Below are 27,811 nucleotides of genomic sequence, written 5' to 3' on the forward strand. Positions count from 1 at the left end.
TGCTGAATGCAAATCTCTGCATTTTATTCCAGTAAAAGCAAACAGTATTATGACATTTATCTTAATAAATCTTAATTTCTCACTGTTTTTTTTTTATTTTATTCGTAATAGGTTATGTTTCACATATTAATAGTTCATGAGAAATTAAAGCCTTGTTTCTCCTGAACAAAATGATGTATAATAAGTGTGGGTGCACTTAATATGAAAGAGGTGAATTACGGTTGAACAGACATAAAGTGCAAATTCCAGGTTTTGTTTACATTTTGTTTTGTTCAGAACGTGCACTATTGACTCCGTCCTGAGGGGTTAAAGATCCTATTTCCACTCATTTCTAAAAAGCAGGATAGCAGGGAGCTGTCAGTACTAAATTAGTCAGATAACCCATACTGGTCTTTCGGGACCAAACTGTGATATCAGCAGAATGTATTATTCAATCCTTAACGGTTAAAAGAATTATGAGACTGCACTAGAGCCCTTGACAGGTGTATAGTCGCCATTTGGGCAGTCGGAATCCAGGACAAACCACCCCCATATCCTAACCCAATAACACACGGACACTAAGTATTATGGGGAAATTTGTCCACAGCTTTATTAACCAATAATTATAATAATAATAATAATCATAATAATAATAATAATAATAACAATAATAAATTAACATATTAAACATGGGTCATTGCCCCCCATACTCCGCCCCCTCGCATCCTGTTCCTTCGGCTACCATACAAAAGGCAATGACCCCCATATAATAACACCTATACATATTTATAACATATTTATAACATACACCAACATTCCAAAGTGCCAACCATCCATTAACCACGGCAGGGGTATACCCGGATACCCCTGCCCCACCAGGTTCTGAGTCACCTCCAGGACTCGAAACCTCTCAACCACCGATGACCACAATCTGTTTATTCCACCTCACGTTCATCCAGGGGAGCCTATTTCCTCTCCTTCGGCTCCCCGTCCCGCCGCTGTGAAAGAAACGGGTTAAATAAACACATAACAAACAAAGGGAGGGTGGGTGGGACAAACTCAACCAGGTAGAAAGTTCCCCATAATACTTAGTGTCCGTGTGTTATTGGGTTAGGATATGGGGGTGGTTTGTCCTGGATTCCGACTGCCCAAATGGCGACTATACACCTGTCATGTAGCCCCATGTAGCTAGAGCGCAGCTCATTTAAATAGCCAATCCTACTTACCCATAATCCAACCCTTGCTTACTTCCTCCTAAGTCCGCCTCCTAACCCCTGTCAAGGCCTTTTTCCGCTTAGCTGCGCTCTAGCTACATGGGGCTACATGACAGGTGTATAGTCGCCATTTGGGCAGTCGGAATCCAGGACAAACCACCCCCATATCCTAACCCAATAACACACGGACACTAAGTATTATGGGGAAATTTGTCCACAGCTTTATTAACCAATAATTATAATAATAATAATAATCATAATAATAATAATAATAATAACAATAATAAATTAACATATTAAACATGGGTCATTGCCCCCCATACTCCGCCCCCTCGCATCCTGTTCCTTCGGCTACAATACAAAAGGCAATGACCCCCATATAATAACACCTATACATATTTATAACATATTTATAACATACACCAACATTCCAAAGTGCCAACCATCCATTAACCACGGCAGGGGTATACCCGGATACCCCTGCCCCACCAGGTTCTGAGTCACCTCCAGGACTCGAAACCTCTCAACCACCGATGACCACAATCTGTTTATTCCACCTCACGTTCATCCAGGGGAGCCTATTTCCTCTCCTTCGGCTCCCCGTCCCGCCACAAGCTCAGACCTTGACCCCTTAAGCTGTCTGAGCTCCGCCACCCCGAAGAAACAGAGCCATCCGGATACCATCCTGCCAACCCAAGTTGAGCAGGTCCAAACCCACCTCCGAGAGGTGAACACCATCCGAGCGGTAGTATCCTGGCAACCCTTCCTCCAGCTCAAGGTGCCTTACCACCACACCTCCTACCTTCCGCACAAAGCTTGCCATCAAGCTATTCACTTTCTTCCTGCACCTATCCATAGCTAACGGATCCCGAGCGTGCCGCCACCGGCGCCTCGGGACAATCTCCGACCAAACCAACATGACCCCCGGAAGCAGGCCCCTCAACTTATTGATGTCCTGCTTCATCCACTTCACCAGCCGGCGTTGCGGCGTAAGGCCCAGGTCATTACCCCCAATATGCAGGACCAGTAAGTCTGGCGTGTATCCCGCCGCCAGCATCCCAAACAGTTTACCACAAACATCCCCCCAGCAGAAACCCCGATACCCAAACCAGCGAACTGCCAACTGGCCTCTCGGAAAACCCAGCTGCTGGCCTTGCGCTCGAGCTGCGGCCCTCCTCTCGGCCCAGAAGACAAACGAATGGCCCACGATCCATGCCTCACGCCCTGGGGGGAAAAACAAACGATGAGGGAAGTCCGACAGAGACCCCCACCCCAGCCCAAATAACACAGTGAACCATTTTAGTACAGCCAGTTACCAGTCTCTTATTCCCAAAGTATTTTTTTTTTTTTTTTTTTATAAAACGGTCCCCAATCTCATTACTCCAACAGACCCAATCTGACATAGGAACGGAATCTTACCGATTCCCACCTCCCGATCCGCTTCACCACCTCGTCCCCCAATCCCAACCGAGCCGCCTCCGTGGCAGCCCCAATACGGAACGAGTGCGTTCCAAATCGTTCAGCACGAAGCCCTAACTTGCCCACGCCCAACCGAAAAACTTTCGTGAACTGGAACCGAGAGAGGGAGGATCCGTCGGCATGCACCAACAAGGAACCCCCCATCGCTGGCCTCCGCGCCAGGTACTCTGCCGTAGCAGCCAACGGGCACAAAGCCGAGCCCGGCAAGGCCCCCAGTGCCACGTCCCGGCCCACGCCGCGGACGTCCGTTTTGGATCTGCCGAGGTGCACCACCACCTTCCCATCCAAGACACGAACCCCCGAAAATTGCAGGCCCCCTTGCACCCTCTTATTAGCGCTCACCAGTTCCCCAATTCGGAATGCCCCAAAAAACGCCAAAATAAACGCCACCTTGAACAGCGAAGCCTCGAACCCATCAAAACAGATTTCAGGCAACAAAGCCACCAAATCCCCCAGTAGTCGAACCGACACCGGGCGCCTGGTATCCGGCGACCTGCGTCCCTTGCGATAGCCCTTCAGGGCCTGCCTGATAATGAAAGTCTTAGTAAAGTCCTCCTTCCCATGCCATCTGAACCAAAACGCCATCGCCGCCATGGACCTGTCCACCATGGCAGGCGACGCCCCTTTCGCCAGCAACTGACAGGTGTACCACAGGAAAGCATCCCGCAGAGCCTCCCCGCTGACCATGGCCAGCCCGTCCAGCGACCGCTCCCACAAGCCCCAAATCTTACTGTACGAGGCCCAAGTGGCCGGCGCCAGGGAAGCCTTCACAAGTCCTCCAAGCAGTATGTTCCCAGCTGCCAAATCTCGTCCGGGCAAGCCTGCCCGTCCTTCGAAGCCCCCGGCGCCACCAGCCAGAATCGGGACCACTGAAAACGAGACAGAGCATCAGCCACCTCATTCAAATAACCGGGAACATGCCGCGCGCGAAAAACAACATTCCGAGACATACACAGCAATACCAGTCGCCTAAGCAGCCTAACCACCGGCCTTGAGGCCGCAGACTGACGATTCACCGCGTGAACCACCGCCATGTTATCCGAGAAAAATACCACTTTCCGATCACGCAGCCTGTCGCCCCATAGTGCCATCGCAACCACTAACGGGAACAACTCAAGGAAAGCCAAGTTGCGCATAAGAGGGCTCGAACCCCAGGAGTCCGGCCACCTCTCCGCACACCAGCAGCCACCAAAATATGCCCCAAAACCTACACTGCCCGAGGCATCCGTGAAAAGCTCAAGCTCGGCCGACGACTGGCCCTCCTGCCTGAACAACACCGTCCCATTAAAATCCCGCAAGAAGGCATCCCAAATGCCCAAGTCCGCTTTCATGGCCGCCGACACCCGGATGAAATGGTGCGGGAACCGAACCCCCGCAGTAGCAGCTGACAAGCTGCGACTGAAGACCCTTCCCATCGGAATGACCCGACACGCAAAATTGAGCAGCCCAATCAAAGACTGGAGCTGCCGCAGAGTAACCTTGCGCGCCCCCGCTGCAACAGCCACCGCCCCTCGAAGCCTATCCAGCTTATCTCGGGGCAGCCGACATTCGCCCAACCCAGAGTCAATCTCCAGACCCAGGAAACTCAGACACGTGGTCGGGCCTTCAGTTTTATCCGCCGCCAGCGGAACCCCGAAGTGGCCAGCCACCCACTCAACCGTCCGCAGCAGGCGCAGGCAATCCAAGGAATCAGCCGGCCCCACGCACAGAAAATCATCCAGATAATGCACAATAAAACGATTCCCCGCTTCCACCCGTACCACCCATTCGAGAAAAGTGCTAAATTTCTCAAAATAGGAGCACGAAATGGAACAACCCATGGGCAGGCACAAGTCCACGAAGTAGTTCCCTTCGAAGAAACACCCCAGGAGGTGATGACAGTCCCGGTGGACCGGCAGCAGCCGAAACGCGGCCTCAATGTCCACCTTCGCCATCAGAGCCCCACGCCCTGCCCGCCGGACCAGATTGACCGCCCGGTCGAAAGATGCATAAGACACCGAGCACAAGTCCTTATGAATACCGTCATTCACCGATTCCCCTTTCGGGTATGAGAGGTGGTGAATGAGTCTAAATTTACCCGGCTCCTTCTTGGGAACCACCCCAAGTGGAGAAATCCGCAGGCCTTCCAGCGGAGGCACTGCGAACGGGCCCGCCATGCGGCCCAGCCCGACTTCCTTGCCCAGCTTCTCCCTAACCACGTCCGGGAATTCAGCCACAGACTTCAGGTTGCGCAGCCTCCCCGATCCCCCCTCCCGCTCCTGAAACGGAATGAAAAACCCCTTCGCAAAACCCGCCAGGAGCACAGCGGCATCCGCCTTGTTATCGTAGCGGCTTAGCCATGGCTCCATCGCGCTTAGCCTCACTGGGGTTAAGCCCAGGGGAAGCGATTGCACCCCCTCCCCCGGTCGCGACAGCAGCACCGGCGCCACCGGACTTCCCCTTCTTGAAGCAGCGGTTGAGCCCATGAGCGCCTCCACAGCCGGAGCACTCGTGCTTGAAGCGACAGGTGGTCCGCCATTTGCATTGGCCCTCATTATAGAGCCAACATAAGCCCTTTGGTAAGGCGGCCGACGAGGCGGACTGCCCCCTAGCGCCGGCCGAGTTCTGAAAGGGCTGCGCCTTTTGCGCCATCATTAACTTCATCCAGAGCGGCAGGTCCATTTGGTCCCACCGCATACCCGGGTTAGCCGCCAGCCGCTGCCTAAACTGCTCGTCATACCGCCACCACGCCAACCCCCCGTAAGTCCGGTACGCTTCCCAAATGCCATCCAAATAACAAAACAGAGAGGAGCATAACCCCGGCGATTTCTCGCCGAGTACGCTAGCCAGCACACAAAAAGCCCTCAGCCAATTCCCAAAGGATTTCGGAATCTTGCGATACCGCTTCCTCTTCTCCTCCTCCTCCTTCTTCTCGTCCTTCTTATCCTCCTCCTTGAGGTCTATAAAGTCCTCCAATGGGAGGAGGGAGAAGATCTCACAGAATTCCCCCTTCCATATCTTATCCTTCACGTCCTGCTTCAAATGAACCCCCAACGGGCCCGCAAACGACACATACGCGTGCTGTCTAGCCGCGTCGGGAATACCCCCGGTCAACTCAGCCCGCTCGCTCCCAGTCTCCCCTACGTCCTGCGGCACCACCATGTCCCCGCCCGAACTAGGCCCTGTGGAGTTCCCAACCCGAGAGCCCGTAGCCACAGCACCCGGAGCCCACACCTGACCAATGCCGCTAGTGTCACCCCCCGCCCCCAATGAGTGGAGTAGTGCCTGAAGTGTGGTAATTAAAGCACTAGAGTGTATTGACCCACTGGACTCACCGGCCAAGCCCCCCGACACCGGGACGGTGGGGGCTGCAGTGCAGATCGCCCGACATCCAGGAAGAGGAACTTCCGCTGCTGTCTCGCCGACCGGGGAGCCCACAGGGTGACCAGCCTGCGAGGAGGCGGAACGGCTCCAAGATCTAGGACAAGGAGAAGAAGTCCTGGGTAGGGTGTAACGGACATCAATACCCCTCCCGTCACGACCCCGGGAGCGCCTGCTCTGTACCGAAGCCTCCCGCTGACCTCTACCACCACGTGGCACCCTGGAACCCCTCCCGTCTCTACTATTAGGCCGCCCCTGCCGACCATACCTAGGGGCTGCCGCACATTCCCCTGCCGAGCTGTCCGAGGGGAGCAGTGCCGACCCGACCTCCCCCGCGCCTCCCGGGACCCCTGCGATCTAACAGGTGATGGACTGTCGCTACCACTCCCAGAATCCGGGCCCCCCCGCCGCCCGACCACTACCGAGGATCCCGGTCCCCGACCCCCCTTGGTCCTCCGACTGACTGCCTCCGGAACCCTTTTTCCCGCGCCTACCACCACCGCCCCTTTACCCTTACCCCCCTGCTGACTAGACCCCGAGAGCCCAGACCTACCCACCACCCCTACGGGGGACCCGCTCTCTGACCTGGCCACATCCCGAGACCCCCCCCGCCCCTGGAACTCACACCTTTCGATCCACGTTTACGCTTAGGGGCCCCAGAACCCTCCCCCCTTAGGACTATGGCCTGGGCACCCCCCACTGGCCAACTCCCGCCCCTCTCCGTGGCAGAGCTCCCCCTAACGACCTTCCCGCCAAGAGGGCCCCGGCCGGAGCCCCCTGCACTTGCCTGTCGCCTCCCAGGCCGGCCATGCGGTCTCCCGGATCCAGCCTCGTCATCCTCGTCACTCTCCGATGGGGGGGAAGCCCGCCCAGACCTCCCCTCCGTGGGTCCTGCAACACCAGGGGGCCGCCCGGCCACTTCCGACCCGAAAGCAGCAGCACCCCCGTCCGCGACATCCTTCTGCCGCCGAGTGCTCGTCCGAGGCTCCGTCCGCACGCGGGGAGGCAAGGCCTCGACCACGCGGCTCCCGGGCCTGCTGCCGGTCGCAACCGAAACCCCACTGCTTCCGGGGACAACTTCACCGGGCCCCGTGCCCGGGCTTAGCCTTCTCGGGGGCCTCCGGGCCCTGACCGGTCTCCCGCCATCACCGTCCCGATCCGCCGCCTCCGCCAGGGCAGGGCCGAGCTGTGCCCGTAGCCAGTCGGCACCCTGATGCCGTGCTGCCGACCTGATCACCTCCAGCAAACGCTCCACGTCGTCCATGGCCCTGCAGAGGAGACAAAGGAAATCCAACCAAGCAAAGTCCGCGCACACCGAGGTGAACACAAACTCAACCAGGTAGAAAGTTAGAATGACTCACCTAAAATGGCTGCTCATTTAAATAGCCAATCCTACTTACCCATAATCCAACCCTTGCTTACTTCCTCCTAAGCCCGCCTCCTAACCCCTGTCAAGGCCTTTTTCCGCTTAGCTGCGCTCTAGCTACATGGGGCTACATGAATAAATTAACAAAACAATAAATAAATTAAATAAGTAAATAAATAAAGTAAATGGAGGTGGGTGACGAAGCAATGATTATGTGCATGTGCATATTCCCTTCCAAAAGTAGAAATAGGAGAACATTGTCACTTGATTTAGTTTTTTTTTTAGATCTCAATAAATGCATTTATTTAAACTAGCATGTTTGCTTTTTTTAAAAAAAAAAAACTCACAGAAGAGGAGTAATGTTAAACGTCATTCACTAAGAATCATGTGGAATATTTTCTAAAATATATGTCATGCCTTGGTGGAAACCATTTTAAATGAATCATCCTTGGTTAATTTCTTGGTGTCTGCATCTGGGTACTCCAGGGAAATGCCCCCCATTAACGTAGAGTAAGAGCATTATTAGAGTCTTGTTGCACTTAGTATGCTCTTGGGACTTTAAGCCCATGCTCGGAGCACTTGAACAACACTGTGATCATGTGCAGCGTTGATACTGTCCCCTTTAAGACTTACATGCACAGTACAAATTAACAATTTTCAAGCATGAATTATTGAAATCAAATTGGAAGCTCAAACACTATGACATATATATATATATATATATATATATACACACACTGTACACATACACTGATCAGCTACAACATTAAAACCGCCTGCCTAATATTGTGTAGATCCCTCTCGAGCTGCCAAAACAGCTCTGACGCTTAGAGACGCAAACTCCGCAAGACTTCTGAATGTGTCCTGTGTTATCTTGCACCAAGACATTAACAACAGATATTTTAAGTCTTTTATGTAATGAGGTGGGGAATCCATGGATCAGATTTGTTGTTCCAGCACATCCCACATATGCTCAATCGGATTGAGATGTGTGGAATTTGATGGCCAAGGCAATACTCTAAACCCTTTGTCACATTCCTCAAAACATTCCTAAACATTGTTTGCAGTGTGGGAGGGTGCATTGTCTCTAGGTAGGTTGTACATGTCAAAGTAACAACCACATGCCAGGTCCAAGATTTTCCAGCAGAACATTGCTCAGCGAATAACACTGCCTCCGTCAGCCCTGCCTTCTTCCCATAGTGCATCCTGCTGTCATCTCTTCCCCTGGTAAATGACTCACACGCAATCGGCCATCCTCCTGATCTATAATAAAACTTTATTCGTCTGACCAGGCAACCTTTTTCCTTTGCTCTATGGTTTAGTTATGATGCTCACATCCCAATTGAAGGTGCTTTCTGTGATGGACAGGGGTCATCATGAGCACTCTGATCAGTCTGCGGCTACACAGCCCCATACGCAGCAAACTGCGATGCACTGTGTGTTCTGACTGTTTTCTATCATGGCTAGCATTTAGTTTTCCAGAAATTTGTGCTACAGCATGTCTTCTGTCTGATCTGAACAGGTGGGCTAGCCTTCACTTACCCGAGTCATCAAGTCATCAATGAACCTTGGGCACCCATGGCCCTAATGCTGGTTCACCAATTGTCCTTCCTTGCTCCACTTTTGTTCTGTACTAACAATTGCATATTGATCAGTGTATATACTATACATTTATACAATCTTATGAAGATAGAAAAATTACTCTTGTGCATCTACATAACTTAAATTGGACTTTGGGAATTATGCCAAAACTCACCATGTTTCCATAACTATCCCAACATTCTCAACTCAACATGCAAGTAAGCACAGAGAAGCATTGTGTTTCAGCCTTCACCCTCTATTTCAACATGTTCCCACAGCAATGGATGCTGTTTTATACACAGGGTTTATAGTGGTTCCTGGTCATTGGTGCTTTTGGATGATAACCTGTGCTGTTTTTAAAGCTGCATTATTGTTATGGGTGCCTACGGTAATAAAATGGACATGACACCTGATTTAAAGTTCTAGAGTCAGACCAGGATGAGACATTTGAAGCATATTTTCACAATTTCATCCTGTTAAAGCAAAGTCTTCTGCTTTACACTTTTCTCCTGTACTTCTTGCCCTATCTTATCACACTAGTGTACCAGAATTATTCAGAGCATATATAAATAAACTGTGATCTGCACAGCTATATGCTGTCATTTAGTTAATTAAATCTGCATTTTTTTTCTTATTGAACCTTCTTGATTGTTAAGATCAGGGGTGCCCAATAAGTAGACCCCAGATGTTGTAGAACTACAACTCCCATGATGTTTTGCATGCCTTAAGAATGACAACGTATCACGGAAGTGGTAATTTTAAAACATCTACCTTTTGGGCACCCCTGGCTTAGAATATGTTTCCGGCCATACATTTGTAAATATCTGGTAAATAGATTACTTGAAAACATTAACTCTAAGTTACACAATATTCAGTCATGGGTTACACTTTTCAACAACATATATATTCTGGACCGCTATCAGCCTTTAATCAACTTATTATTGTCCTGTGACATGTTTTGATTCTTAAAACTAAGCCATCTGATGTCTCACCAAGCATTTTTAATTAGTTAAAGGGTTACTCTAAACATTATAAAATTAGGGTGTTATGTAGTTTTTATGATGCTGGGGGTCTCCTGGTGTCATTTTACTGTTAGGAGTAAAATCTTTTTTGGAGGATTTCACACTTATCTGGGCTTCCCAAGGCTACCCCTCTTCATTGAAAGCACTAAAGCATATGGTCCCCTTACACATTAGCAATGTAATTTTAGTTCAACTTTGGATAGAATTTATTGGCTTAAGAGCATCTGATGACCAATGAATTCTGTTCAAAGATAGATGTATTTAATATTTTTAATAAAGGTTAATAACTATTACTTCTGCTTTAGCAATATCTGTGTTATCTGTGTAGAGGAACAAGAGTATGAGTACCTCAGTGACTCATGTGTCAAGCTATCCACACAGTACCACACTTTGCTTATAATGTAAAATTATTTTTTACTTAAAATATTATGTTTTTTATTGCTCTCGGATATTTTAAGCAACAATCGATAAAATTAAAATGATTTAACTAGGAAGAATATATTAATTGTATTTTGTATTATTACTATTATTGTTATTATTATAATTATTATTATTATTATTATTATTATGAGATGCAGCTTATTACCCAACCTAATGGTTTCCATTTTAGAAAGGGGAATAGTGGATGGTTGACTTGTTAGAAAACAAGACCCTGAGACACTGCAGCTGAAACACTGACACACAGAGCACTGAATTATACCACTAATATTTTTTTTTCAAGATCAATAAACATAGGCTTCACAAAATCACAATAAGTTACCTGCTAAAACTGGCAAGTATGAAGTTAAGGAGGATTAAGGAGGAGGATTGGTAGGGCTTACCAGTGATGCAATATGTTCTAATGTGCACAACTGTATAGTGTATAGTGTTCATCGGCTAGTGACAAGGAGACAATTTAGGATTGCCAACCAGCAGTACTACAGAAACAAACACGTATGAACAGTAATGTCTTAAAATCTAGTGCAAGCAGATTGTGTCATTACGTTTGTGAGTGTTCCTACTTTTTTCCCTTTTAATATTTTGTGTGTATTAAAGTTTGCACTATGATTTATCTCTTTCTCTTTTCCATGTGAGTTTGATCCTTAACTCTGCATTTTGGTAACTATAACCACCTAATATTTTGTGATTTTGGCACCCTGTACTGTATTTTACCTTTGGCTTATACAATTTGCTTGCACTTGGTTCTATTGGAAGGATACAGGGAGTGTTTCCCGATTAGTGCAGTGGCTTGCCTTCACTAATTTGCACTCTGTTATTCTCACTTACCCATTATTTTGATGTCTTAAAATCGCCTTGCATGGCTGTGAACATGCTCTTGCTCTGCGCTTTCGGAAGACTAATTCTCTGGTGTCCCCAAAATTGGGACACCAGAAAAAAAAAATTCAGGAGCGACACACTCAGGACAGTTCTGACTACTTTAGAATATTAGGCCAATTAGCACCAATTATTTGTCACCTTACAAAGAAAAATATTCTTTGTACATGAATACGTGTAGAGACACCACATATTTTTTAAAATATGTAATATATTTTTAATATATATGTAACTAGGTTTAACAGCTGCATATTAATATTAAGCACGGATATCTATACTCAGTTTCATTTCCAGGCATAATTTATCTAATAACGTAAGTAATTTGCACACTTTCTGGCATCACACAACTGCATAATGTTCTCTTTAACTCTATTAAAGATGAGCTGTAATTCACTCACTTAACACATTGTAATATTATAATAATCTAATATGCAGATCATTTTTATTTTGCTTTGTGTACAATTGTTTTAACTCTCAGAGTGAACAATGAGACAATACTTTCTACATCTTACATACAAAATACCAATATAAATGAACTCATACTGGGTAATCACTCGCACCCATTGATCTCAAAGGGGTTAATAAAACTTCGCGTGAACAAATAGTTTATGAATTAAATTGAAACTTGACCCTGTTTGTCACGTTAACACTGCAGTCTAGGTTTAAGCATTTTATTATGAAACCGGGTCTGAATTTTGGCTTCTGTTTACCTCAGCTAATCTTTATTCTATCTAATTATCTGTATCTTAGCTGTGGTCAGCATCTTCATCCAATCAATCTTTTAGGCTCTGCAGGCATTCAACCCCAATCTATCATATAATAACTAATCCATTCTATTATCTGCATCATTTCTCTTCTTGAAAATGAGGACCTCATAGCTAAAACTATTCTTCAATAATATTTAATATCTGTTCAGGTAATCATAAATGATTTCGGGAGAACCTCCCTTTCTCAAGTCTAAAGCATTTCTGAGCAATGCTGAGACACATTGTCCAAGACACAATGGCTGCAAAATCAACAATAAAATGTTTTCCCAGTAATCATATAGGTAGCTCCAAATCTTGATGCTGCTTGTAAGAATTAATGTCCTTCACATTCCCATAAAATAACAGTTTAGTATATATTTTATAACAATTTTTTCCAATATTAAGAAAGGAGCAGAGTGATTACTGTTCTGAATTTGCCTACTGTGAGGATCCATACAGAACACCCCCCTACCAGCACGGTGTGCAGCCTGAGGGAGTCTATTAGAAGCCTTTAATTCACATCTCTATCGGAACGATCTTATGCCATAATTTTCTCTACGTCTCTTTGTGAATACTTATTTTTGTGAGTTTACTATGTAGGGAGATGGGTTTTAATCAACAAAAGAAATATTCGCTATGGAGGCCTATGTCTGTATTGCGTTTTATAATTATATCTACTAAACTATTCTTTAAAAAATACTTAAATACTTAAAATTAAATATACCAAAAAACTTACCTTTAAATATTGTTAAAATGTTATTGTATATATTTATTATACATATTTCGATCTTAAAATGTCATGATGCATTGAACATTTTCATGTGTCATAATCTGTGTTGCCAACACAGGAACACTGGAAAAGAAACATATAATATGAATCAAAATACATTTTTGAGAATCTGTAAGAACAGTAAGAGAATCAGATAAACCAAAAGGCATGAAAAACAGGAGGAGCAAAAAAATAAATAAATAATATATATATATATATATATATATATATATATATATATATATATATATATATATATACATATATATATATATATATATATATATATATATATATATATATATACAATACCAAACAGTTTTGCACTCCAGCTTTCCTCTTGGTAATGCCCGGTGCCAGGCTGCACAATAAATAGATGAACGAAAAAAAGCCAGCACTCTGGGTCTTGTAAAAACTTCTTAGGTTTATTCCAGCAATAAGTCAACGTTTCAGTTCATATAAGAACCTTCCTCAGGACATAAATTAACATTCACAATATTGACCATATATAAGAGAAATAACTCACTCACCCAGACCTCGATCACCTGTGTGCCGGCGTGTAACGATCGCCATTGCGCATGCGCGACTAGGCTCCGCCCCCAATTGACATCACTTTCGGGTGCCGTGTGTCCAATCACCTGTGCAACTACCACCAATACCCATGCGCGGTTAGGCTCCGCCCCCAAGCGTCATTACTACCGGGTATGGAGACTCTGTATCCAAGGTGACCCTTGTAAATAAACCATCACCATGTAAATAAAGACAGATGAATGAATGTGCATAATGTGTAATCTATTAACAATATCTTTAGCCTTCATCATAAGGCTATGTATCAATTACAAATAGTGCATAATAAAGTGCATGACGATTTAGCAAATCACAGGGTTGAATTCCCTGGTATGTTAAAGATTTTTTTTTTATACTGCTCCTCCTTTTTTACCCTCTATTGTTCACTCTTCACTTGATCTTTGAATAAAATCAACATTTAGTGACTTTTCTCTAGCCATCAATTAGCAGTTTTTTTTGCATCAATCATCTTGATTCCATTGGTAGATATCAGAAAACGAACCAAAACGAACATGCTTGGCTACTGCATGTTTCGGTTGGTTGAAGATTCTGGCATATTTCTGCTCGGAGTTTTGGAATTGAATCCAAATTAGGTCCAAATTTTAGTTCGGACTGAAGCACATCTCCAACTCTAATAATGAGCAAGGTTCCAACAAATGGCTACTACTCGTTATTCTTATTCCACCCTTCCCCTCGGGAGTGGAAGGTAATATATGCTATGCGCTAAGGAGTCCTCTTGCTCAAATATAATATAATAGGACAAACTGATGCCCATTGTTAAGGTTCTTTCCTGTCTGGGGTCCTCCTACAGTTGACCAACCTTTTCTTTACCTGAAGAATTGAGCAATTTATGCACAGACCCTTGTTGATCCTGTCCTATTGTGTTTTACACCTACACCCCACCTCCTATAGACTGTAAGCTTGTTTGAGCAGGGTCCTCTTCAACCTATCGTTCCTGTAAATTTTCATGTAATTGTCCTATTTATAGTTAAATTCCCCCCTCTTATAATATTGTAAAGCGCTATGAAATCTGTTGGTGCTATATAAATGGCAATAATAATAATAATAATACATTGTGAAGAATAAATCAAACTGACAGAGTATCTGGTGCAATCTGCCAATTCGTCAATTTATTGATAACAGCATAGGGTTTATAAAAGTATAGTTTCAATAGATCTATGAGTGGCACAGAATCAAAATAATACTAACAAATCATTGGTTAATAAGTTATCTTTCAACTTCCAGTCTTCTGATGCTTACCGCGTTATTCTTGCCAAATTATGAATGTTGTATAAAGCATAACTCATTATTTGCTGATCACTAAATTAACTCAATACTATTTTCCTTTTTTTATTTTAGCACTGCAAACGTATCACACTGCACTGCAAACATTATGTTCTATATTTAGATATATCTATGTTAATGGTACTGTAAAATATCACTCAATTTACAATTTATTCTTATAATTTACTTATGACTAAACTTAAGCCTTGATATTATGAGACACTAAAGTCAAATGTGTTGGCAGATGAATATAAGATAAAGGAGATAAACACGTTTATTTGAGGTTATATGAGGGTATGTAGAAGGCAAATTCAGTTATGATATGACTCAGCATGATTTAACATATTTAATATTTTAACTTGAAAACGTATTCCTACCACAAAGCTTTGTGGTATTATGAAATGGGTAAGGGAGCTGAGCACAGAATTTGTATCCATTGAATGGGTTACCGCTTTAAATTTGACAAAAAAAACTGTTCGCAGTATTTTGTTGTTTGAAAATTATCTCAAAATTTTACACGGATGGTATCTGACACCAAACAGGTTAAGTACGTTTCAACCCAACATTAGTGATCTTTGTTGGAGATGCGAGAGGGAAACTGGAACTATACGGCATATATGGTGGGAATGTACCTGCCTATTACCCTTGAAGGGCAAGTTAGAAAATGAACTTACACGTTTAATACAGTCCCATATTGAACTGACTGCCCAACTCTTTTTGTTCCATTTGGATTTCCCCAAAATGAAAGAAGAAATAAAAATGCTAATTGTGCATATATTAATGGCCACCAAAGTTTGTTTGGCGAGATAATGGAAACCTGAGGTGATCCCTAAGTGGATTGAAATTGCCTCACAGATTAACTAGCAGAGATTCATGAAGAAAGCTGTATATGTTTGTCTCGAGAACTTGGGGTTAAACAATGACATATGGAGACTCTGGCCTCTGGTTACAGACTTGCCTGAGACTCGTTCCAACTAACGCCTCCAGTACTCTCACGCTGGGACAGGTATGAATGGCTGTGCAAATGGAGTTTGATTTTTTACGTCAATGTATTTGTAATAGATAATTTTAACAGAATTACACTTTAACACTTTATTGGATTTAAAATAAGTTTTGGATAATGGAAAGGGAAAAGAAACTTAGGGAAAGAGGAAAAAAGGGGGGAAATAGGGAAGGAGGGAGTGAAAAAGAACAAAGATCACAGCAAATAAAACGGTCACTTTCATTTTCCTACGCTTTTGATCAATTCCATTCAGTATCATAAATATTGGAATCACCTATTTTATCACTGAGGAAGTGACACAATGATGATACACAAGAATAAAAACTGACCAGCTCATAATTTCTAAATCTGAGTGTCAAAAAAAAAATGAAAGCTTATTCCTACTTGTTAATTTTCTTAGAGTGGTACAATTTTAAATATATCTGTATCAGGTTTAATATATCTAACACCCAAACACCCAGTTTCACAAAACTGATAGAGCTAGTGGGTCCATAAATATAGTTCATTCTCATTCCCCAAATAAAAAGAAGAGTAGGTAGTAGTAGCTAATGTCCAGTCCATAGTTAAAACTTAATCAATGGTCACTGGTCCTCAAGGCCCCAGCCACCTATTCCTTAAGAAACATCCATACCTCCTGAGCATCTACCTGTCCCGCTTCATAGTAAACACTGCTTGACCCTACCTGCTGATTTTATAGAGTGTGCAGTCCTTCTGTTTTAAAATAAAAAGTAATTTTAATCTTACCTTTCTGAAGTTGTGCGTGAGGTCCTCATCTTTAACCCAACAATAGACCAGAACATAAAAAAACATAAGAAATGTAATATAATAATAATAAAAAAGAATTTTACAAAAAAATCCCTCACCATAATAAATAAATTCAAGGTCATAAAATTAGAAAGTTTTGTGGAAGGCAGAAGCATGTTCTTAATCTCCAGTGTCTGCTCTCCTCAACACTAGTGATTAGTTAGCTTTCAACGCAAACTCCACATGTGTGTATTCATGTTTTTTGCTTATATGTGCTATATTTCAGTATTGTACCCAAGAGCTGCACTTACCCTGAGCTGAAGTGGATACGGTGCAGAAATGATCCCTTAGATCACTTAGAATCAAGACAGGATCATGTTTTAAGCCTTAACAAGGAATAATGAAGGGGTACTAGATTATTGAGTAACAATTCAAATTCAAACTATGTATTTTAAATGGGTATGTCTGTATTTTCATTAAATATATCTTAATGACAATATAAAACATAATTTTACTATACTGCTTTATTTTAATAAATGCAAATCTATATTTTATGCCACTGGACTAAAATAAGAGTTTATTCCGTAATAACTGTTTTTATCTACCAGTAATTTTATCGTAAAATTGTTGTATTGGAATGTCATGGCTAGAAACTAACCCTTGACAGTACATACCTAAATTCAGACTATCACCTTTTAATTCCAGCATTTCTATTATGAGATCACTGCATTTTTCTACTTTGTGCGGAGTGCTGTGGGCATATTGTGTTGAGAGTTTGATTAGATCAACTTAGCCACTTGGGAAATGAGGGTTAAGCGACTGCTCTATTTTATTTCAGTCTTTTGGGAGCAAGAAGAATGAAAAACAGTGATGAAAAAAAATCTACCTGAAAACTAAAAACCATGGGAATAGAATAAAGTAGAAAACTGGTGTATAGAGGAGCAAACACACAGTGTAAAACTGAAGATTCATGTTAAAGTCACAACAAAAAAGATACAAAAGGTACAGTCTTCTTTTACAGCACAGCCATCTTGAAGTGTCTAAGATGGCAGTGATTGAAAATGCAGTCCTTTGCCCTTTCCTGGGTGTGCATGTGAAATCATGCTCATGCCGAATGCTTACACAGACCTCAGTTGACTCTTTGATCAGTTGAGATGCACTGTTGTCTGAAGTGATAGGTGGAAGGTGATATTGACTTGACATCCAGTGACAAATTTGATGAAGGACGTGGAGACAACATTTGTCAAGCTAAACAATGCAAACAAACGTTGTTTTTGAAAAAAATAAAAAAATAAAAACAGAAGTCAAGAAGGTGATCTTGGACATACCAGTGGGGGGAAAAGATGTGAAAGAGCCACTTTAAGCCAAATGGGTCACTGCTGTACTCGAATAGGTCTCATTGTAGCAGTAAGACTCATATGAAAATAGCAGAAACTGTTTGTAAATGCACACGAATGCAAATATACTGCTTACATTTAGTCCAATGCTATATGAATATTATATCACAGCAGAAAACTCCTTTCATAACTTTTACAAAAGATTTGTACATAAAGTTTACTAGCTATTCATTATATCAATCATTATGTTTTTTTATTTGGATTGTACATGTGTTCATTTGTATATGCACATTGGTACGATGTATTTATTATCTCTGCATACATCATGTCTTATTCCCTTTTTTAAACTTTCAAAGAGTTTAAATATTAGGACTGGCATCACACTTCATAGGGGCCAATGGATACCTCTTTCAGTTTGGTCAGGTTCCTGTATAGATAATGAATGCAAGGTACCCGATAATATATCATAAGTGCTATCTCCAGTCCGCACTACATTATGACTGACAAAGAAACTTAAATACAGTCTCTAAGATCCATATTGTGTAATGTATTGTGTGTAATGTATGTTTAAACCACTATTAATTGAAAAAAACTTTAACTGTTAACTAAAATACACAATGTTTTCTTTATTGAGATTTGTGTGTTGTATGTATAATACTGAAAACACTGTGTATATGGGTCCCACTGGGACTGGAGATCAAAATCACGTGCTTAAGCGACATGTCTTTTCGCAAAATTCGCAGTATATTTAGTTGGAGAATTTGCAGTATATTTAGTTGGAGAATTTGCAGTATATTTAGTTGGAGAATTTGCAGTATATTTAGTTAATTCATTAGACATGCACCTGAATCCGCAAAGTGTGCTATCATTTGACAGACCAGACTTACCTAATTGACAATAATTTGCTTGTGGATTCATCTCGAAATGTTCAAATTAGAGAATTGTTCAGTAGAAGGACACTAGTTGAATTTTATATTTAATTAGAAGTGATTAGTCCTCTGTACACATTAGATTTCAAACCTGTCTGAGTATTGAGTTAAGTATTATAGAAATGTTCTAAATGCACTTAATTAGCTTCACGCCGCAATGGGTTTAGTTACAGGACTCTATTCTTGGGCTGCTCATTTGCCTCTTGAAAGGTTGAAAGATGCAGCAACATACATGAGATTGGATGTCAAGAGAAAACGAGTTAACACCTTCTTAATTTAATGGATGTCTGGCAGCAGAGCTTGCTAATGTCGATGAACCATCAGACCCATCAAACACTTGTCTTCACCAGACCAGTTTTGATGCATCTTAAAATATGCTTAATATATTTACTTTATTAAAACTGTACTTTTTTAAAACCTCACTTCTAGAATATGTATTTTATGTAATCGTATTAATCTACTCTTGAATCTTTTTTAGTCCACTTAACGTAATGAATCAATATTATTTAACTATTTCTCTATGGACTGTAAAACCTTCTAGTGGCCGGAAATGAAGTTTGAATGTATTGAATAATGTGCTCTGTGTTCTACTATTTGAACTTCATTGTGTAATCAATGTTTTAAATTTAGTATATTCCTAAATACTTCTCACAACTTTACCAGTCACTTACCTTCTCTTTATCTTTACTTCTTGGAATATTTCTGACCCACCCTCTAATCCATCCAGCTTTAGACATTAACCCATCAAGCTACATCGTGATGACTTCTTTAAACCGCTAAAATGAGATGGATATATTTTATAATAGTGCATATACTTTCCTGTATTCAGGGTCGTGGAAGCTTTCCACCTAATATTGATGTTATAATTCCTCTTTCACTATCACAAACCTTGATGGTTACTGTAGCGGAGCTTCAAATACTACGACCGAGTACCTCCACCAAGTCTGCTTCCTAGATGCTTGCAGGGACCCTGGAGCACTTCAGACCCAACTGCTGAGGCTTGACTGGGATCACTGAGGGCCTTTTCTACCCTGGACCAAACACTAGACGACAATTTGTGAAGGTTAAAAGATCAACTAACTTTAACAGACATAGCACAAATATTTTAAGCCTCCAACAGCCAAATTTACATACAATAGGGAGCATAGAGTACTATAGTACAAGGCAATTTCAAGGGCTGATGGGAGATTAGGGATCTAATTTTTTTTTTTTTAAATTCTTTATTATTCTTTATTTTTCATGTGCAAAAATTTCACATCAAGCGTGTATAGCTACGACAGCATCTGCAGGCAATTTGCATAGAATTTCAAGTCGTAGTAGTTGTCAAGACAGCACATATTTTTAAAATTAACATGAGGTTAACAGGTCAATAAACATTAGTGATCAATAGTTTAGCATGCTAGGGTAAACGAGTGAATAATAAAGAACTGAAGTTTAGACATGTATTACGTTTAAAGTATTGGTTACATGTTGTGAACTGCAGGGATAGGTTATCAGGTCCACCGCTGATTTTTACATTTTTACATACTGATTTTTACAGGTTTAAATTTAAATTCGAGGTGTCCCTCTGTCTATGATTGACTAGTTAGAGAATGCATGGGTGGTTACAGAGATTAACAGCGAAGCACTATGACAGGAAACTCCTCGAGAGGGGATGTACCAACATATTGAGAGCGACTATTGCTGATTAAATAATAATAAAAGATAAAAAATAAGAAAACATTTAGTAAGCAGTATTAATGGTACTAGGCATGGTGTGAGGTGAAAGTCCGGCAGAAATGAGACATGTCTGCTAGTCCTCCATCTCCAGCCTGTTCATCCGATCCCTCTTGGTTGCGATATGCAGTCTCCGGGAGCCACTGTCTCCTGAGGCGGCAGAGGCATAGTCGTGGTGAGGTACTCGGTGTCCGAGGTGTGATGGTGCAGCTGTAGTTTGACGGTCACTTTGTGCTGACCTGCTGGGTAGGGAGCTTCTGTTCTGCTACAGGGTTGTTGCGGCTTGGCTTTGTTACGGGTGTTTGTCGTGGGACAGGCCCTGCGTCGGTGCTTGCGCTGCCAGTTCCTTTGTTGGTTCCGCGTTGAGGAGCCTCTGGCGGCATTCATTCCGCGTTCGCCCCCGGGGATCGAGGGTGCCAAGAGTGTGAAAGCTGGGATAGTCCGTTTGGCTGTAGATTCGGTCAGTGCTCTTTCCGATATCCTGGCCCAAAAGGCGTTAAAGATCTCGTCCAGCTTAGCCATGGTGTCCATTATCAACACTCCTCCTGTTCCCATGCTTGCTGGCTGGTTTGAGGAGGCCGCCATTTTAAAATTGGTGACCCCGATGCATGCGGTCTCTGGGACATGGGTGTCAGTGGTGGCACTGCTGCTGCTGCCGGGATGACCCCCACCGGCGGGGGGAGGGGGAGGAAGGCTCGTGGGTGGACCTCCGCAGGTTGGAGGTTTGCTTTTGAGGAGCTCCGGGGGGGGTGATCGGCCGCCTCACCCGCGCCCTTTCTCCTATTCAGGCTTGTGGTCGTTGCGGTAGGCCCCATCCGTGCCGCCCAAGTTCCCAGCGGGGTAACGGTGCAAGAGTGGTCTTATCCTGTTCTCCCCTGCATCCCCTGCTTGGGTGTTGCGTTTTCGATCGGTTTTGTAGCCCAGGAGCCAGGGTTTTTCAGGCAAAACTGGATTATATACGGGAGCTTGTGCTGTGCACGTCTGTGCAGCTCCACAGCCAGGCTCCGCCCCCTAGGGATCTAATTTAAACTGGTCTGGCAGTGTCCCTGGGAGAACCCCCTGCTGGGGTCTGTGCATAAAAGGCAGAGTTTGGCCCATTAAAATCAGTTGTTCTCCCAGAACTATGTGTCATCTAGTTACTGGGAGGAGAAGGTCTATTCACTACTCAGCACCTTTTTCCAGTTCCTGTAGGATTCAGCGGGGAAAGTCTTTGTAAGAAGTGCAGCTCCCAGGACTGTGTGTTGTCCAGGCCCAAGGAGGGAATAGAGCTAGTCCCCTATCCTGTTCCAGGATGGAGAGGATGCAGGAGGACTCCAGTCAAGCCATGGCAACTGGGGCAGAAGCGCTGAGGTTTTCACCTGTTCCAGGTAGGAAGCAGTCCTTGTCGGAGGTACCAAGCCGGGGTACAGGGAGCTCTGCTACAGTTACTTTACTGCTGTAGTCTACGAAATATAATATCAAAACAAAGAATTCTCAATGCAACAAAATACTATATAAATGTGTTTTAAAGTTTAGCATTTATGTTTTACTTGTAGAAAATGCAGTGTCTTTCTTTCAGCATATGCTTCATTCTTCTTCCTCCTGACATAACGCTGGGCCAAAAATTTCCAAAAGTTCACTACACAGAACAAAATCCCCAAACTTCTGTGGCTCATTTATATGATTTTGAACATATTGGAGCTGACTTTTCTTGTGCTTTTGGTTCAGTAGTTTTGTACGTTTTGGGGGTTCTGGCATGGAAGCCTTCTGCATTTTGAACACACTTTACTGTTCTCACTGAAAACATAGTGCCTGTTGCTACCAAGTCTTGCTTCAGGTCTTCTGCAGTTACTCAAGGGTTTTTTGAAACCTGCCTTCTCAGAAATCTGGCTGCAGCAATTGATGGCTTCCTTTTTCTGCCCCAACCAATTAGTGTAACCACTGTTCCTTCAACTTTGAAATTGCAAACTATGTTTCCAGTAAGTCTCTAGAAACATGCAGTGCCTTCACTATCTTTGTGTATCTTATTCCTTGTTTGTGAAGGGTGATGATATATTTTCTTAACTTTGTGGATCATTCTTTTGACTTATTATTATTGTTATTTTTTATTATTTACCACATGCAGTCAAACATGACCCTCAACAAACCCCTAGCCAGTTCAGGTATTCAGCTCAAGCACAAACAGTGACAGTTGACAGTGGCAGAATGTATTGCTAAACAAAAATAAAATTATTTTACATGTTGTTTTTGTGTGCCATTCTAGATTATTTAAATACTTACTTTAACTTTAGAATATTGTTATAGTTTTCATATTCTATATAACATATTTTTGTACATTTAGTAGTTTCCTATTCTAACTTCCTAGAGATCTAGAGGAACTTTAAACAGAAATTTTTAATAACTTTGCTTTTGTGACATTTTGAAATATATATGTATGCATTTCAATATCTTAGAGGTACACAAGAAGATTGCATTCCATCTAACAATTTTACTTGGCATAGGAATATTTAAAAAAAAAAAAAAAAAAACTAAAGCCTGATTTAAGACAGAACAATTTAAAAACAAAGTTTTACTTTTCAGGCCCATTAACTGATACAATTTAAAATATTGAAACAATTTTAACATTTTAAACTTTGCATTAAAATTGTAGCAATACATATATGTTACTGTGTTCTCCACAGATATGACACTGCGTACTACAGCACTGTTAAAGGGACACTCTAAGCACCAAACCAACTTTAGCTTAGTAGAGTGTTTTTGGATCGTAGACAATTACACCACAGTCTCACTACTAAATTTTCAGACATTTTGGAGTTAATTTACTTTGTTGATACAACTCTAGCCACACCTTCCCTGTCTGTGACTCACATAGTCTCACTACACATTTTGTGAAAAAGAGCTTGATTTATACATCTTTCCTTATTGCACAGAGTGGTTAATTTAAAATTCCATATCTTCTGCTCTGCTAATTTCCTGCTGGAGCCAGGATCATTCTGCATGTGAATAACTTTCTATTAACAGAGTAGGAGATAAGATTTTTTTTTTTTCCACATATCATTTTTTTATCAAACATTTCATGAAAGAAGAAACATACAACAGCAAAGGTACAAAACCAATATCATGTACCGGATCATGCACATTCAAATTTCTGTGGTTAAGTGGTTAATAGTGTATCTAATTATTGTGTTTATGAATAAATATACGCAGTGGTGGCATATGGCACTCGGTTTTCCATGAGTCCTACTGAGGCACCCTGGCTCTGTTACCCAGTGTTGGTAGGACTAAAGGGTATCACTAGTGCATGTTTAACCATACTCATGGTGTACTTAGAATTCCTTTTTAGAGAATTTAAGTGTGTTAAAGAAACACTCGGTGTATGGACAGTAATGATTGGCTGTCTAGCCGATATATCTGTAATGCTGGCACACATGTGCTAGGTTTAGGGTTGGAGGTAGGGGGAGTTTAGTGTTGGGGCAACTTAGAGTTAGCATTGGTTAGACTTGGGGTTAGAAGATATTTGCTCTCAAGTTGTCGTTTGTAACTCCAAGATGAAGCCTTAGCTGCTCAATTCAATCAAACTGCCCTTTGGCTTGAATCCCCCACCAAAAAACATGCAAATGTCATATAATTTAAAAATGTTTCCAAGCCATGTGCAATTATTTTGCGTATGCTTTAATTTAAGAATGCAAGATTAAAATTATTAGGGAGGACTGAAAACGAAGACAATAATTCATGCAATTGTATTTGCAATTCAACTCACATTATGTTATTTTTTATAAATAAATTGGTGTATTTTGATCTAAAATTTGCAAGTTAATGCACGAAAAGTATTGATCCAATGCAATCATAATATGTTTCTCAAGCAATGCCTTAAATACCCACTTATATAAGAGTGTGAATGTTATAACCTCTCCTTTTCCTATGTACTAACAATTTGTTCATAATTTCTATTTTTTCAGGTTACACGATAGTTTCCGGGGAACATGTAGCATTCTTCCAAAGGGTACAAATGCTGTCATGGGCCAAGGCTACACACCGGCATATTGTACACCTTCCCATGCAAAGAAAGTCCGTCCCTGGATTTGGGTGAATATCTGACATTAATAAGGAGTACTATGCTAATGTAAAATAAACTTCTTGACTCCTCAAAAATCATGGGAAATTGATCTTCACAAAAGCCGTTCAACAATTTATATGGACAATGGATAACGAAGAATATTTTATGTTGAACTAAGAGCAGAATCCCCATATTACAAGCTGAAGCTTATAGGAAATCACTGTTTAAGGCAGTGCTAATCTAAGCAGCTGCCAATTTAACTCAGTTCCTTGAAGAGCGGTTTTAAATTACGATTGCCAAGAAATCTGTCATAATATAAGGTTGTATTTTTTTTTTTTTTTGTAAGAAGCAATTTCATTCAGTCCTCCCATTCCACTTTAATGACTTGAAACAAAACATTTTCTTCTCTGCTGAATGATGACTGAAGTATATGCCGGATGTTGACCGCAAGGCACACACGCTGTGCACATAATGTTTTATTTTGTCATATAGAACTGCAGGGTCTGTAGTTATATACCTAGATTCTATCTATCCCTGCCCTTGAAAGAATACACCTTTTTTAGTGCCTGTATAGCAGGAAGGTCAAGTGATTTTTCCCAAGGTCAAAATATGTTATCACATGACTTTGAGCATGTACTGCTCCATTAACCCTTACCTTTTCAGAAGAGTGTACAGATCACAGTAGCACTAAAATGCATTTAGACTTCTGTCTGCGATACGTATAATGCATTCATTCCAGCCAGAGAAACATCTCCATTTTTAAAAAAAAATTATTTAACTTTACCAGTTCAATTATTGCTCTCCACATGTATACAATCTCAATAGTTTTATTATTTATTTTTTTCTTATTGGACAACATTTACTCCAGTAATACAATAAAATAGGTTGGAAAAAAGACTTAAGTCATTCGAGTTCTACCCCTGTCCTCAGACTGAACCAGTTTCTAATTGGGCCTCTAAATTGGGTCAAGCTATACTTTGATCTTTAGAGCTTTCCACTTTCAATGATTTTCTAAACATGGTTTGCACTCTTGTAACAGATGCTATATATTCTGTTGGACTTTGATTCCCTGTATCTTGCAATAGTTAATCTGTTAGTTATCTAGACTTTTTTTGAGGGGGCCTTAATTCATTTGTAGTGGCAAGTATTGCTACATTGCCCTAGTGATTTAATGGCCACTTGTTTGTTCCTCCTGTTATATTATTCTATTTAAATCTAGAGAGAAAGCACTGGGAAGATTTTGCAAATAATAAAATAGATAGTTTAAAACGTATTGAATATGATCCACTGAATAACATAGAGGATGTCAACTCTTCCTATTTTTTTTTTCTCTACACTATGCATTGTTAAATTGGCATTTAGTAATAGCAATGCTTTGTGTTTTACACCTCTCTCATACACATAGGTCTTAATCTGATGATTACATTCTTAGCACAAAGTAACATATTAGTAGGTGGTCGGGTCCTTGCCCATATCAAGTGACAACGTAAAGACAGAATACCATTACTTCCACCAAAATGTTTTGTCACATAGCTTTTGATACAACTTTCTCCTGTCACCCAAATTTAGGTAAAAAAATGAATTCTGCACCAAATGATAAATTGATTCTAATGTATTAGTTACATGTTGGAAGTGAAATATTTAACAAATGTATAGGTTAGATTATGCCCTCATTGGAGATTGTGAAAGTAATTAAACAAATACAAAACACAATCACAGCTACAATGTGTTAGCCAGTGGTGTTGTATAAATTACCATTTGCCTTCTTTCCAAGTGCTGCAAATTATATCTGTACGTATTCTGTCTGGCAGTCAACGCAAACAGTTGGAAGGATGCAAAAATTGTAAAGTTAAATTAATTGTATTCCCAATCTTCAGAAAATACAATGTTACATTATAGCTATGCCATTGATTGTGGTACACTAAATGTATTGTACAATCTTTAGACAGTCAAAGGGATACAGAAACATTAAATCCATCCTTTAAAAAGATCCAAAAAGTAATGTTTGAATATAAGTGTATGTGTAATGGCATGAATGAAAACATAATTAAAATGAGAAACTGAGCAGAGGCACCTCTACATTTGCAGTTAACTTCACTGCAGTCAGCTGCATCATAAACATTTAATGTCACACATTCAGGCAGGTAGGAAGGTAGATAGATAGATAAATAGTGTGTGTGTATGCTTGTGATCACCAGTGTCTGTGTGAAAACAGAAGAAGGAACAAGTTCAGACAAAGACAATCTCTATACAAATAAGACAGAAGTTGTATGGAATAGATAAAGGATAATCAGCACTAGCATTTAACTCTTTCATTACTAATGAGGAAAATGCATTATAGATTCCCACTCAGTAAACAGATTAGGCTCTAGCTATTAAATTGATCAAATTGCTCCTCTTACTTTATATAGCTACAATTAGATCCAGCATTCTACTGTACATCAGTTACCTTCATTTCATATGACACACGCAGGTTTCTATAACATGCAGACAGCAATCTCTTTGTGCATTCCTTCTCTCCAAGCCTCTAGCTCCCTGTGGTGTGATACAATCTATTTAAAAGCCAATTAAGACTATTCATGTATGCCTGTTATATACCTCACACATATGCACTTGAAAGAAATAACTTTACTTTAAATATGATGAAATTCTCTGAGGATATAAGTGGAAATTCATTAGTGTAGGGAATATCTCAGAACCATAGTGGAGAATAGTTGGATGAAATGCCTATAGCCTTACACTAAGCCTTACAAATTGTCCAGCATTAGTTCATCTCTAGTGCTCCCAAAATAGTTTGCAGGATGATTGCCCAATATCTTTAACTCTCTGGTTCACAACTAGGCTTTACATTTATAGATAAACTATATGGCATAGATGATGCAGTAATGTTCATTTTGCTACCTATCGCCTATTTTTAACATTCTGCAGCAATTCTAAGGAATGTGGCAATATTCTCTATCTGGGTATCTGAATCAATTACACACCTTCCTTTTATCTCATAATATATGCACATTGAAAATGAGCTCCAAAAACTATGTGTGCGTAATGGGCTACAATCAATACCTATAATGCAACCTATAAGTCTGCATGTTTTTTATAATTGAAAAATGGCAGAATGCCCATGCTGTGAGCCCTAACAACTCACAAAAAATTTAATCAAAGAAACAAGCAAATTGTACAGAACAATAGGTGGTCCACAACAAAAATGAAAATGCAGTCTTTAAAAGAGTCTTCATTTCATTCACTTTGGTCTGTTAACGACAAACATTGTACTGATTGTCTAAGTCACCATATCTTTAGTTGCATCTACACTGGATGTGCTTCAGATTTATAATAGGGATTATTTTGACTTTTCAGATAGTTAT

General features: G+C 41.5%; 1 protein-coding gene across 1 annotated transcript in view; it reads left to right on the forward strand.

Moving 5' to 3' along the window:
- TAFA3 (TAFA chemokine like family member 3) overlaps nt 1–25,207 on the forward strand; it is a 376,609-nt gene extending 351,402 nt beyond the window's left edge. The window contains exon 5 of the mRNA XM_063450695.1: nt 24,349–25,207. Within this exon, the coding sequence (XP_063306765.1) occupies nt 24,349–24,360 (12 nt within the window). The 3' untranslated portion in view covers nt 24,361–25,207. The remainder of the gene's footprint in view (nt 1–24,348) is intronic.
- The last annotated feature ends 2,604 nt before the right edge of the window (nt 25,208–27,811 follow it).

This window comes from Pelobates fuscus, chromosome 1 (assembly GCF_036172605.1).
Source record: "Pelobates fuscus isolate aPelFus1 chromosome 1, aPelFus1.pri, whole genome shotgun sequence".
NCBI classification, from domain to species: Eukaryota; Metazoa; Chordata; class Amphibia; order Anura; family Pelobatidae; genus Pelobates; species Pelobates fuscus.